Below are 12,664 nucleotides of genomic sequence, written 5' to 3'. Positions count from 1 at the left end.
CCGCCCACTCGGCGGGGTCACAGCTGCCTCTGGAAGGCACCGAGAGGTACAATAGTGCGCAAATGGTCAAATAAATCAAGGTTTTGTAAGCGAGCTGTGCCACAGTGAAATGGAACTACGGGGTGTGGACCCTGAGTTGACCAGGGGTTGTGCGCTGGGCCCTCCTGCTCGGCTCCAGCCAGTAGACAAGTCTTGTCATCAACAGAGTAGAAGGATCTGACCTCGGGGCCGATGTGACCAAGCGCTGGTAGCGTGGTTTAACCTCACACCCATGGTCTCACAGTGTGCCGGCAGTCGCCGAGCAGTGTCACTCACACAAGCCGCAGCACAAGTGACTGAGGGCCAGTGAGGGCGAGCCCATCGCTGTCACAGCTGTGGCAGCCGCACAATAGGCTGTGTCAACTGTGCAGAGTGTGTGAGCAGCAGAGGAGCTGCTCTCCAGGCTTCTGTCGCAAAGAGCTGCATGCCACCGAAAGCGCTTTCGAGGTTCGCTGAGCGCGGCGCAGGTTGAGGGACACCGTCACCGACGAGCGCGTTGGAGTATTCACTCCGGACAAAGACAGTGGCACGCACTCGAGCTGCGGCCGTGCCACTGTCATAGTGGCGAGGCGCGGGACCGTCTGTGGCGAAGTGGGTCGCGTCCCTCGATTTCCTCAACTCACGGTCCGCTCCCTCTAGCCAGCGAGGTGGGTCGCGTCCCCGGATTTCCTCAACTCACGGTCCTTCCCCCGTAGCGCTCTACACTCTACATCCTCTACACCCTCCCTAGCGTCATGAGCGCACCGTCGTCAGGCCATGAGTGTATGTTCGAGTCCACGACACACAGAGCTGCGTATACTACTTACGCCTCTTCCTGACGAGCCACATCGCTAGCGATTAGGGCTCCGGCGGCGGCACGCAATCGCACTTCCTCTGGACCCGCTTGCCGTTGTTGGGGTCGTGAGTGCAGTTATGGATGCCCCGCGCAAGCGCCCGCTGGACGTGCTTGAACTCGAGGGCCCTCCGCGAGAGCCACATCTCGTCGCCGTAATGGCCGTGGTTGCACTGCCACACGTAGCCGTGCGCCTCGAGTGCCTGGACGAGGTCCTCCTTGGGATTTTCGACGGTGAGCACGGAGATGGAGTACGCATCCCATGGGAACGAGGACATCACGAGACTCTCCGCCCCCTGAAATTGGCAAAGGGAAAGGGTGAGGGCAAGGATGCGGCTCCTGAGGGTGCGGTCTGGGGGTGGAGGAGCTCGCGCCTCAACATCGAGCGACATGTAGTCGATCGTCTTCGGTGCCTTTGTCTGCTCGAGGATGCGCCAAAACGGCACTGTCCTCATCTCAATCACGTCCTCATCGTGCGCCTTGGAGTTGCGCATGCCCTTACCGACGATTCCACCATACACCCCTCGAGGGGTGAAGCGCACCATTTCCTCAGTGCTCGCAACGGCGGCTCCGACGACGGTGCAGTTTCTCTGAGAAAGGAGGCTCGCGTGCAGCGAGGGGTTAGCCTCGATGCACAGGCCCTCCCAGTTGTAGTCGCGCTCAAGCGCACGCGTGTTGGAGTTCCTTCGCCATTCGTTCGCCGCCAAGTCGATGAAGAATCGGTGGCGATTGCCCATCCCATCTGACGGCATCAGGGCATGGACGGTCCTGTCCTGCCCCGATTGGCCGTTCCAGGTGCCCGGCCGGTCGCGTGGGTTCGCGTGTGGATTCGGCACGGCGAGGAGGAGCGGGCGCAGCCGGAAGCGTGCCCCTTCCGGGGCAGGTGGGGTGGCCTCCACGCCCTCCACGTCCCCCACCTGGCTCGCATCGGAGCCTGTGCAAAGCACAATCAGCGGGAGAGCGATCGACGACAGCATCCCCGTGATGACACGAAAGCTGTGGCAGCCCTAATTCTATAGCCTGTTCAGCCTCGTCAGGAGCGCCGCTAGGCCCGGGGTCGGAGGTAGAGTCGGTGGTGGTGCCGCGCGCGGCGCGGGCTTCGCTGTCGGGGGCGTTTAGGGCGGGGTCGGGGAAGGAGGGGGGGGTCGGTTGCATTGGCGCCGCGCGGCAGTGCCTGCGGGGGGGGCGGGAGGAGGTGGTGGCGCCGACCGCAATGGCGGCCGACCCGAGGAGCGCCGGGCGAGATCACGAGGGTCGAGGGTGAGCTCGAAGCCGAGGGCGGCGGCCGAGTTCTGAACGGTGAGGGCGTCGGCGGTGACGATGGCGGCGGAGATGGCGGCGGAGTTTCGCGGGAGTGACCCCATGCGTCAAACCCGAGACCTAGCGCGGGTGGATTGGAGGGGGCTCACCCCGTTCCTCCCCATCGGGCCGCATAAGCGGCCACGCCTCGCAGATTCGTTTCTCGCGCCTGGGTCAGGCGCGCGGGGCATCCCCCGGGTCGCTCGACCAGCGATCCGAAGAGTGGCCGCTATGCGAAGGAAAGAGTGGGGCCCTCCCCGGGGTACGCCTCGTCCGGCCCCCTCCGGGGGGGGAAGGGAATTGCGGGGTCCCCTCGGGCGCCTCAGTTCGGCCCTCCCGAGGGGGGGAGGGGAGCAAGGGGGTGGGGGGATTGGGGTGGTGGGGACGGGGTCTCGGATTTCATGTGGCTAAGACTTGCCTTTCGGGGAGGGGCTTCCGTTGGAAGGCGAGCGCGGTTGCGCGCGCCCTACGTCTTCCCCTCCTCCCTCGAGGCAGCGAGTAGGCAGCGAGAGGAGGTCTCGAGCGCCTATATGAAGCTTGAAGGTATGTGAGATGGTGATGGGAATGGGTGGTCGGGCGGGCGGGCGGACGGGCGGGCAAGCGGGGAGAGGCGGGCGGGCGGGGCGGGGCGGGCGGGCGGGGTGATCGGATGCTCTGCGACAGCACACCTCCCCCTCGTCCCGGGAGCAGCTGAGTCTGCCTCTTTCTTCGCCATCTTTTCAGTGTATGCGGGTTTCGAATCTTTGTGTGCCTTTGGCCTGTGCAAGGGTTTCCGGCAGAAACTCGCGAGTTTCCCTGAGTCTGAGAGCTGTTCTGGGGCAAAATCTGAGGCAAAAATGGATGGTTTCCCCGTGTGAATTTCCCCAGGAAACTAGAGGGTGCTGTAGGAGCACTTCCCCGAGCACTTGGAGTGCAGTCGGCAACCTCACATCCAGGGCCGGTGAGCTGAGAAGCGCATCCAGCGGGCCGGATGATCGGCATCGGGCTACGGGCTAGAGAGCCCTGACCCCTAGCTAGGGGGGGGCGCGCATTCGCAGGGCAAGGGCCTTAAAGTAAACACGGGGAAACTAGCAGGAAACATGGAAAGGAAACCAGGTAGGGTGCGAGGAAACCCTTGCTTGTACATACAGGCCAAGTGCGCCTCCACCGAGCTTGGGCCAGCAGGGGGACGCACGCGGGCGAGATTTGCTTCGAAGTTGGCGAGCTCGGCCGAGCACCTTCGACGTGCGTCCCCTGCTGCACAAAGCTCGGAGAGGTGTGAGAATCGGAAACCCCAAACGGGGATCCGCAGATGCAAGCGCCGATCCCTCAATTGCTCGGGACGCCGACACATCGGAGCACAGCACGCCGACACTGCTGCTGCTTGAGTTGCGGCGCGTCGGCAGCTGAGGATGCTGCTGCTGGCACTGCTGCTGATGCCCGCTGCGCCAGCCAAGCACCACAAGAGAAAAAATTCAGCCGCGGCTGGCGCGCTGGAGGAGCTCGCTGCCACGCTCGCGGCTCCGACAGAGCACGACTCGGGCGCTGATGAGAGCCCCCAAAGCGGGTTCTCAACGGTCCCTACGTGGAAGCGCGATCACTGGGAGCGCAGGCTGCAGCACCGACCGCGACACGACAGCCAAGGGCGGGCGTGGACCTCTTCCGCATGAGAGCTTCTGCCCGAGGATTTTTCACGCCACCCCCCCGCCATCCCAACCCCGCCACGGAGAGTATTGCCTCCTTCCGTCCGTCGATTGACCGAGCCGCAAGGCCCGGCGCCGACGCAGTTTTACCGCTTCGCCACCGCACCACTTCTAAAATGCCTGTGGGAGCCTTCCGGATCCCAGACGGCCTAGCTACTATCTAGCTATCCTCAAACCTTTTGTGATAGGGCTATTGTACTTTCGATCACGGATGTAGTTTCGCGCACGATCGCCAAATACGCGATTGAGGGTGGCCGTCAGGAGAGGGCAAGAGAGGTTGTGATGAGCAGGAGCGTCGCGAGCGCGTGTCGGTGTGAGAGTGCGTGCGCTCGAGCTGACATACGTCGTGTGTGTGCGTACACGGCTTTCGAAAGGCTGAGAAAAACAGAGATGCTGGCGGCGCGCCTTCACAAGGAAGCTAGCCGTGTCCACTGCCCCTACCCAGCGGCGGCGCCATCAAGCACCTCCACCTCCTCCGAGCAAAAGTAGCCAATCAGCTCCCCCTCCTCTTCGGGCTCGAGCTCGACTGTGACGGGCGCTGTGGCCAGCTCGTTGCAGCAGCACGCGGCGTCGGTCTCACACTCGGCCCACACGTTCGCGACGACGCCCTGCATGCCTCTCGCGCTCGCGTACCCCTTGACCGCGACGTCGGCCACAACCTGCACCCGGTCCCCCTCCACTAGCTCACGGTGAGCAGGCGGGGTCCAATCCTCGTCGTACACAGCTCGCCACCGCTCGCGCTCCCTCGCCTCGAAGGCTGCGACCCGCGCCTGGTCGCGGTGGAGGAGCGTCAGCTCGCGGAAATCGAAGTAGCCCGTCACCTTGCGCTGCAGCCTTGCCGTGATGGTGGGCTCTCCCCACGCGAGCTCGCAGCACGCGCCCCAGTCGTCGGTGGCGTCGTCGCCCTCGCCGAACACCTTCAGGACCGTGCCCGTCAGACCCTTGGCGCTCCTGCCCTTGACAGCCACGTCGGCCGTCACACGGATGGTGTCCCCTTGCGTGGGCGACACCGCAGAGCACAGACTCTTCGCCCGCAAGGCGTGCCGGAGAGGTCTGGGCGCAGCGTGCATGATCAGCGCGCCGGCGACGGCCACGAGGAGCTGCCAGAGCAGAAATGCCGAACCCCGGTTAAGGCTAGGCATGGCTGTGGAAGTGGGCGCCCGTTTTCTTCTTCGTCAACGCCCGTTGAGAGGCCGGGGGGGCCCAGTTGGCCAGCGGCTTCCGCAGCAATAATGGGACGGTTCAGCTCGATCGCCAAGTCGGTCAAGGCGACCAACTCCTTCAAGCGCTCCAGCAAGGCCGATTCGGCCGCCTCCTCCGCCGCCGACGTCGAGTCCAACCGGCTCGAGGAGACTGTTGTGGAGCCGGCACACCCCGCCCCGCGCCTCGGCGCCGACGTCGCGCCACTGCGCTCCCTGACCGATCGCACGCTTGGCTCGGCAGGTCACCCTGACGCTCGGCTCGACCTCGCTGACCTTTTCCGACGGCGCCTGGACGAGCGCTGGCGGAGAGCAGAGCACTGCAGAATCTTCGGCGCAGGCGTCGGCGGCAGCGCAGGAGCACAGCCAGCCACCGAGTCAGCGCACGCGACCGAGGCGCACCCGCGGCTGAGGGCTGGTTGTGGCGGGGCTGTAGGAGGAGGCGAAGCGGCTCTCGAGCGAGAATGCGCAGCTCGCGGGCGAGAACACGGCGCTGCGCTCCGAGGTCAACCTGCTCAAGCTCAAGGTGGAGCTGCTTGTTGACATGGTGACGCTGGCCAACCTCGACTGCGACAAGCTGAGCGAGGAGGTGTCGCCGCTCGCCTCACCCGCTCTCTCTCTCTCTCTCTCTCTCTCTCTCTCCCTCTCTCTCTCTCTCTCTCTCTGTGTGTGTGTGTGTGTGTGTGTGTGTGTGTGTGTGTGTGTGTGTGTGCGAAACGGGCCACGAGCCGCCGCCCACGCAACAACCGACCAAATGTCCTTCCCCTCGCCGCACAGCTTGAGCAGAAGGAGCTGGAGCTGGAGCAGAGGGACCCCCAGCAGCTCGTTGGCAAGGGCTGACCATGCCGTGCACGCAGGGCTCGAGATGCCGTGGAGGAGCTAGTGGGAAGGCTATGTTGTTGGCAAGAGAATTCCTCGCTTTTTTCTTTTGTGACAAGCTCTGCCTCTGGGCCGGTCCGGTTGCGGTACTTCGCGGCCACCCGCGATTCGGGAACACGGATCACGGCCACAGAGGTGACTGGTGTGAGTGGCCGTGGAGTGAGAGCTGAGAGCGGGACACGGGGACAGCGAGGTCAGAGCTCAGATACCGGGTGAACCTGGGATGTGGGAACCGGCCGCGGAGACTGCCGCAGTGTGCGGACACATACACGATACACTCTCACAATTGTTGTGGGGCCACTGAGGGGGGCAGTGGACCTAGGGCTCGGGGAGAAGGTGAACCTCGCGGCCAAGTGTAGAGCCACAAGCATTCAGTCTCGCTCCGCATGCTCGGCTCCTCCCGTTTTCTCGGCTCATAAATCCTCTCATGTCAGGAAAAGCGCCGCGCCCACCGGGGCGTAAGGTACAGGTAAGGTAAACTTCTCCACACACACGAGGTGTAGACACTCCGCCATCGCCTCCGCCGCCCTCGCCGCCTTCACCACTGCCGCCTCCTCCGTCGCTACCGCCGCCCCCGGCGCCTCCGTCGCCCTCGCCGCCCTCCGCGCCGCCCGCCGCGCCGCCCGCCGCACCGCCCGCCGCACCGCCCTCCGCGCCACCCGCCGCGCCACCGGCAATGCCGCCACCTCAATTTGTGGAGTGTGGTCGTGTCGGTGCCTGCTCTGAGCCCTCGGGCTGGAAGGCCGCCTCTGAGATGTACGCGGTGCGGTGCTGCTCGGAGACGAAGCTCGGCGACTCATGGAAGAGACGGAAGGGCTGCGACGTCTTTGCTGAATCGAACGGCCCCGAGATGGAGGATGCACAGGGCGTCCAGTGCGAACCTGCTCTGACCTATGCTGAGGCCGTGGCGGACTGTGCCGGCGCGGGCGCCCGCCTCTGCACAGGGGCGGAGCTGCGAGCCGACTGCGCAAAGGGGACGGGCTGTGGGTTCGACAAGAGGCTCGCCTGGGCGGGGGAGCAGTAGCAGCTGAGTGAGGGAAGCAGGTGACATGCCTCCATCTCGCTCGGGGGCCCAGTCAAAGTTTTATTAGTTAGCGCTGGTGTCTTCATGGCTACCCGTGTCCGTGTCAAGTCACCAATTGTGCGAGGGAGTAAGAAGCTACGAGGTGAAGAACAGTCTGGCTTGGAGGCTTCAAGCTGTGTGTGTCTCGCGCCTTGCGGGGGGGGAGCGGAAAGGAGAGAGATTTTTAGCAATACCAAACAACTCTAACACTCACACGTAATTTGGGGCCTGGAGCCCTGTTCACGCGCGCGCGAGACGTGCAGACAGGGTTGCCAGGTGAGAGCGAATTTGTTTGTTTTGCGGAAAGGAGGAACCTCTTCCCAAGAGCGCCACTCTTGGAGCGCCGCCACTACCACCCAGAGCGCTGCAAGCAGCGCCGGGCAATGACGGCTTACCGCCCACCCAGCCCCCCCTCGGCACACCCCGGCCGCAGCCAATGTGTGACGGCTCGAACCCGCTTAAGCCATCCCGCAAGCGGGATGGCCCGCCACTTGAACCCGCAAGCGGGCGTACGAACCGCGAGCGGCTCGCACTCGTGACACGCAGGCGTCCGACAGACGGCGCCGGGGCTAGGCGACCGAAGAGGAACTACGGCTTCGCTCGGGCTCAGGTACAGAATTTCACAACAAAAGGCAAAGAAAAAAACGCCGTGCGAGAAGCTCTTCGGCCCCCTACTACGGATGGTGCTGGACTCGCTGCTGCCCGAGCTCAACGCGCAGTCGGCGACGCTGGCGCTCGTCCTCGGTTTCTCGGCCATCTCCCTCACTCTCGGCGTGCGCGGGGTGCGCGCCGCCTGCCCCGAAGTGCCAGCGTGCGCGATCGGCGAGGCCACGCCTGGTGAGACTCCCGCTGAGCCGTCCACCGCCCGTCGCGACGCAGCAAGTGGAGGCCGGGACGCTGCTGCCGCGCGGGCCGCTCTACAAGGCGTTTGTGTCGGACGCCGAGTCGTACAAGCAGTACGGCCAGCCTGCGCGTGCACTGGTCGGCCTCTTCCTCATCGCCTTCCAGGCTTGGACCTGCCTCGCGGCCCGGGCTTGACCGAGATTGACCGAGATTGACCGAGATTGGCCGAGATGCTGTGGGTCAGCCTCGCCGCGCCTCCCGGAGAGTCGCTCGTCACACAGCGCCACCTCTTCTGCTCCAGGCGGTCTTCCTTCTCGGCCCGCTGTTCCTCATCTACTCTGACGCGTTCGCTCCGGCAGCACCTGCTCTTGTGGAGTGCACGGGCACACCTAGCCGCCGCGGCCTCGGCTGCTCAGAGGGCTGCGTGCCGCGCGGCGGGGCGTGCGTTCCCACATAGCTGTCGCACAGCTGCACGTCGTGCCGGCTGCCGCCGTCGCTGCGCTGCGCAAGCGGCGGTCGCACACCGGCAGGCCCACTCAGGCCCAGGGGGGGCTTCGCGCTGCGAGGGTATGTGTACGTGTTTTGTGTTTTACCCCAACCGACCCGCGACCCCCCTCCCCCATTTGCATTTCGCGTTCTCCACTTTCTTTTCTTGCATCTGGGGACTGCGTGTGCCCCGCAGGCGCTGGGCGGCTCCCGTGGTGTACCTGTGCCACCACTCACCGAATTCTTCCCATCGGCCTCACCCGCTGGGCGCTGGCGCTGTCGAACCACCAGCCCGACGCGCACTACAGTTAGTGCCCACCATGCTGGCGATCCTCTGCACGCCTGCCTACGTGCTGCCCAGACTGCCGCCCGCGGTGGCCTCGCGCAGTCACTTCTCGCTCGCAATGCCGCCGGAGGAAGAGGACTGGGCGCGGATAGAGCCTACGCCGACGCCACCTCCACCACCCGAGCGGGAGCGGGATCTTTTCATCCCCATTCTCGTCGGCGTGTCATTTGGCGGGTTTGTGCACCGCGTGAAATCCGCGTAGTAGCGGGTAGGTCTCACTCCTCTCTGTGTGCAAGGTACGCTCTGATCATCCTGTACGACGTCTTCTTCGGAAATGGTCTCTGCGGGCTGACTATAACGTGTTCATCCTCTCCCTGGGGCTGACGATACTTGATCCTGTCTCTCGAGACCTTGAGACACGACCTTGTGGCCTGAGAAAACGCGCCCACGACAGTATCTCTCCCTCTCTCTGCTGTGTGTCGCCGTCTTTTCGGGGCACGCAATCCTGTGCAGTAGGGCAAGTGGGGGCGGGGGGCAGTCCCTTTCACGTATGTTAGGGGTGCGGAGGCTGTCAGGGAGGCTGAGTTGCACACACAGGGGCTGTGCGCCGGCCCTCCAGGGCTCGGCTCTAGCGAGTAGAGACAAGTATATTGTCTCATCAACAGAGTAGATCGGGGCCGATGTGACAAAGCGCTGGTAGCGTGGTTTAACCTCACACCCATGGTCTCACAGTGTGCCGGCAGTCGCCGAGCAGCGAGCAGTGATCACTGGTAGTCACACCAGTGTCGCTCCGCACACAAGCCGCAGCTCGAGCACACAACACTCTCTCTCTCGGTAGGGGGTAGACAGCGTCCTAATCTAAAATCTGAGGATTCAGGATTGAGGGCTTGCTTCAGTGAGGCCAAAGTGAGTTTATGGATGGGTGAGAACGATGCGCGACACGAGGAGTCACGCGGACCGACTCGTCGGTGACTCTGCTGCACGCCGTTTCAGAATTTTTCTCAGCGTGAGCGAGACGTGGAAGAGTGCCACCGTCGGGTAGGACGGGTCGGCCCGGAGCATCAGAGTAGCCGTCGTGGTCGCGGCGAGCAGCGCCGGCCACTCCGGCGCCGCGTCGGCAACGTGGGAGCATGTCCACCGCCACTTCGCGGTCGCAGCGCTGTTGTCACCAGAAACACCGCTATGTACCTTTTCGGGCAAACCATCGATCTGTATGTCGATTTCGACTTGACGGCGGCATGGAGGCATCATGTCTCCATGCCGCCGTCAAGTTGGAGCCAGTCTGCGGCGACCACAGCGCTCAGAAAGGTACATAGCGAGCTTTTCAGAGTCAAGCGATTGCGCGAAATCCCACACTGGTGGATTTTGGTGCGCTGTCTACCCCCTACTCTCGGTCTCAGAACAAGTGAGAAGTGTCAAGTGACTGTGAGGGCCAGTGAGGGCGAGCCAATCGCTGTCACAGCTGTGGTAGCCGCACAGTAGGCTGTGTCAACTGTGCAGAGTGTGTGAGCAGCAGAGGAGCTGCACTCCAGGCTTGAGGCGCAAAGTAGAGATGCATATATGCGGCCACCGCCGAACGAGAGGCGCTCTCTAATAGACGAGGGGCGCTGTCGAGGTTCGCCAAGCGTGGCGAAATCCGGGGAAGCCGCCGACGACGAGCGTAGAGCGCTGGTCAGAATCCGCTATGGCGGCGACATGCACACGAGCTGCGTCCGTGTCGCCGCCCATAGCATAGCGGCGAGGCGCCCGGCGGGATCGTCTGTGGCGCGAACATAAGCCAGGGTCGCGTCCCCGGATATTTCTCGCTATCTCTGGCACTCTGGGTTCTGTCTCTAGTCTCGGAGGGGGGCTTGATGGTAAGATATTTATTATCACCTTACCACAGCCGCCATGGCCCCGACGCCCCCCCAGAGCTCCCCCCTCCCCTCCAAGGGTCCGCCGCCCCCCGCCAGGCGAGGCGCGGCGTGGCCGGCGGGGTCTCTTCGTGCGCGGCGCGCGCCACCTCGTCTCACCACTCATCTCACGCGGGGATCTCACCGTCTTTCCGGAACTGCGGGGTCTGCTGCGTCATCTTCTGCAGTCCCGACAACAACGAGGAGGTAGTGGCCTTCGGCCGCGGCTTCGTTGGTTTCCTGGGGGAGGTCCGAGCCGCCGACTTTTGTGATCTCTGCGCCTTACGCCGCTTCCACCGTTCGTGCATGGCCTTCCTTCGCGCCGCGCGTTTCGGCTCGGAGCCTTTCTTGATGTCTGTGATGTAGCTCAGCCTCGGGAAGGAGTTTTTCAGGTACTTGTTGCCCTCAGCTTGGATGCGACCCTGCGCGGGGGTCTCGCCATATTCTGCAAAGATGCGGTCCACGACGCCCATGCCATCGCCCACCACCTCGGCGAAGGGGCTGAAGCCCATACCTAGACGGCAGACCAGTGACTTCTCCGACGAGATGGCGTTGTAGGCCGTGGCGGAGCCCGCGGCGATGCCGTCGAGGTTCTTATTGTCTTTTGTATTGACGAACATCTGCGTGGTCCTGCAAGTTGCGCCGTGGTGAGCTGTGGTCAGCTAGAGTGCAGCCCTCAGAGGTGCGGCAGGGAGCCCGCTCCTGCTATTCGGGCCAGAGGACGCAAAGGAGATGTAGCCGCGCTGGTTAGACTTCACGACCGGATCGTCTCTGATGGTTTTGCCCCTCCACTCGGCAGAGACTGCGGGGTCGCCACTTATCCTGCGGCACCACAGCGCGCGTGTGAAACCGGCCAAATGCCCGAGTTCGGGTGCATACTCGCACCCAAACTGTGTGATGAATGTTGGCACGACGCGGAAGAAGCGGACGTCTGTTCGGTAGAACTTTGCGTCTAACAGTTCTCTGAACCGCGCGGCGCCGAGCGGAGCCCACTCGGGATGGACCTGGCATCAGGCGGTCGCCTCTGTGTGAGAGCGGGAGCTTGGCACTGCGATAGTCTTTGCGGGGCCGCCAGCGCACCATGACCTCAAAGGAGTCGAGTTCGTCGTCCACATTGACGTAGAACGTGACCAGGTATGGCTTGCGGTTCTTATGTTCCACCAATGGCTTGTTGTCTTCTGCGCGGAGGCACGCTAACCGTAACAGGCCAAGAATCGTCGCCAACCATCGCATTTGTGCGCTGTTGGCCGCCCCGTCGTTTCGGCCGCGCGTAAATCAGCAGGACCCGCGTTTGTGATATTATTTGTTCGGGATCCTGACACCCTCCACACCCCGTACTCGCAGCTCGCGCGTTTGGCAGTCAGCGGCCGGCTGGGGCGGGGAGGGCGAAATTATAGCAGCTCTCCCTATTTTCACAATTCGTCAAGAACTGCTAGAGCGATGCGAAAGAAACCCCCACACTCTAAAACATGGCAGCAAGGCAGCATGCACCCACAGGACCCCCTCAGAGCAAACCCCACATGACCCACGCCCTGCGCCGCCCACACAACCTGACACCTCATCATCAGCACCCTTAGATACGCCGCCGCCGGGACAGGCAGAGTCCCATTCGCTCACGGGCCACGCACGAGTCTCGCATCCCGCACGGCAAGCTCGCCCTCGCTGACCCAAATCTCACCGTCCGGGCGCACACTCAGTCCAACGAGTGTGCGTTGGCCCACTAGTCCGCCAGTCAGTCAGCGCGATGAAGCAGAGCCTCGATGGCCGAGCGCGCGGCGTCCACAGCCATGGGCTCCCCGCTGAGCGTCACCGTGCCCGCGCCGCTCTCGTCCTTCTCCACGTCGATCACGGCGCCCGTCGCCTTGCGCAGCTCGCTCACGTGCGACCCCCGCTGACGAATCACCTTGCGAGTGCAGACCACGCCTCACACTTCACAGAGGGGTGGGGCGGGGGCGGGGGGGGGTCTGCTTTTCGCTGCACACACGCTGACGCCGCCAGGCAACGCTTGTGCTGTGGATAGCCGGGGGGGGGGGTGTTTGCGTGAATAGCAGGCGCGGTCTCTACTCGCTCGGCCAATCACCTTGCGGCGCCACCATCAGGGGCGTGCGCCAGGACGAGACGAGCGGGTCTGCGAGGACGGCGCGGCGCGGCTCAGGCCGATGCG

At 63.8% G+C, this 12,664-nt stretch overlaps 8 protein-coding genes across 8 annotated transcripts in view; 3 read left to right on the top strand and 5 right to left on the bottom strand.

The window, feature by feature from the left end:
* Positions 1 to 876: 876 nt before the first annotated feature.
* Positions 877 to 1,848, bottom strand: EMIHUDRAFT_239684 (hypothetical protein; the record flags this gene model as incomplete). The annotated part of the gene is made up of 1 exon (XM_005775788.1): positions 877 to 1,848. One exon carries the CDS (start codon positions 1,846 to 1,848, stop codon positions 877 to 879), a length of 972 nt encoding a protein of 323 aa, XP_005775845.1.
* A 1,713-nt stretch (positions 1,849 to 3,561) lies between these two features.
* On the top strand, positions 3,562 to 3,967 carry EMIHUDRAFT_239683 (hypothetical protein; the record flags this gene model as incomplete). The annotated part of the gene is made up of 2 exons (XM_005775787.1): positions 3,562 to 3,726; positions 3,920 to 3,967. 2 exons carry the CDS (start codon positions 3,562 to 3,564, stop codon positions 3,965 to 3,967), a joined length of 213 nt encoding a protein of 70 aa, XP_005775844.1.
* Positions 3,968 to 4,289: 322 nt separating this feature from the next.
* Positions 4,290 to 4,922, bottom strand: EMIHUDRAFT_239682 (hypothetical protein; the record flags this gene model as incomplete). Its single annotated transcript, XM_005775786.1, has 1 exon — positions 4,290 to 4,922. One exon carries the CDS (start codon positions 4,920 to 4,922, stop codon positions 4,290 to 4,292), a length of 633 nt encoding a protein of 210 aa, XP_005775843.1.
* A 70-nt stretch (positions 4,923 to 4,992) lies between these two features.
* EMIHUDRAFT_239681 (hypothetical protein) lies at positions 4,993 to 5,891 on the top strand (the record flags this gene model as incomplete). Its single annotated transcript, XM_005775785.1, has 4 exons — positions 4,993 to 5,004; positions 5,121 to 5,249; positions 5,488 to 5,640; positions 5,829 to 5,891. The coding sequence occupies 4 exons, from the start codon at positions 4,993 to 4,995 to the stop codon at positions 5,889 to 5,891; spliced, it is 357 nt and encodes a 118-aa protein (XP_005775842.1).
* Positions 5,892 to 8,656: 2,765 nt separating this feature from the next.
* Positions 8,657 to 9,289, top strand: EMIHUDRAFT_444128 (hypothetical protein; the record flags this gene model as incomplete). Its single annotated transcript, XM_005775784.1, has 2 exons — positions 8,657 to 8,842; positions 8,905 to 9,289. Coding segments are annotated over 2 exons (447 nt in total), but the record flags the coding sequence as incomplete, so codon positions are not given.
* A 172-nt stretch (positions 9,290 to 9,461) lies between these two features.
* Positions 9,462 to 9,856, bottom strand: EMIHUDRAFT_239678 (hypothetical protein; the record flags this gene model as incomplete). The annotated part of the gene is made up of 2 exons (XM_005775783.1): positions 9,462 to 9,498; positions 9,567 to 9,856. 2 exons carry the CDS (start codon positions 9,854 to 9,856, stop codon positions 9,462 to 9,464), a joined length of 327 nt encoding a protein of 108 aa, XP_005775840.1.
* A 342-nt stretch (positions 9,857 to 10,198) lies between these two features.
* On the bottom strand, positions 10,199 to 11,733 carry EMIHUDRAFT_239677 (hypothetical protein; the record flags this gene model as incomplete). Its single annotated transcript, XM_005775782.1, has 6 exons — positions 10,199 to 10,290; positions 10,646 to 10,740; positions 10,798 to 11,130; positions 11,224 to 11,322; positions 11,386 to 11,504; positions 11,581 to 11,733. The coding sequence occupies 6 exons, from the start codon at positions 11,731 to 11,733 to the stop codon at positions 10,199 to 10,201; spliced, it is 891 nt and encodes a 296-aa protein (XP_005775839.1).
* Positions 11,734 to 12,232: 499 nt separating this feature from the next.
* Positions 12,233 to 12,664, bottom strand: part of EMIHUDRAFT_458023 (hypothetical protein) — a gene marked incomplete at both ends in the record, with an annotated part of 927 nt that continues 495 nt past the window's right edge. The window contains 2 exons of the mRNA XM_005775781.1: positions 12,233 to 12,423; positions 12,581 to 12,628. Of these exons, the coding sequence (XP_005775838.1) occupies positions 12,233 to 12,423; positions 12,581 to 12,628 (239 nt within the window). The remainder of the gene's footprint in view (positions 12,424 to 12,580; positions 12,629 to 12,664) is intronic.

The sequence above is a fragment of the Emiliania huxleyi genome (genome assembly GCF_000372725.1).
Source record: "Emiliania huxleyi CCMP1516 unplaced genomic scaffold EMIHUscaffold_293, whole genome shotgun sequence".
Taxonomy (NCBI): Eukaryota; Haptophyta; order Isochrysidales; family Noelaerhabdaceae; genus Emiliania; species Emiliania huxleyi.
Note: the sequence above shows the minus strand (reverse complement) of the source record. Positions and strands in the feature narration are given on the sequence as shown.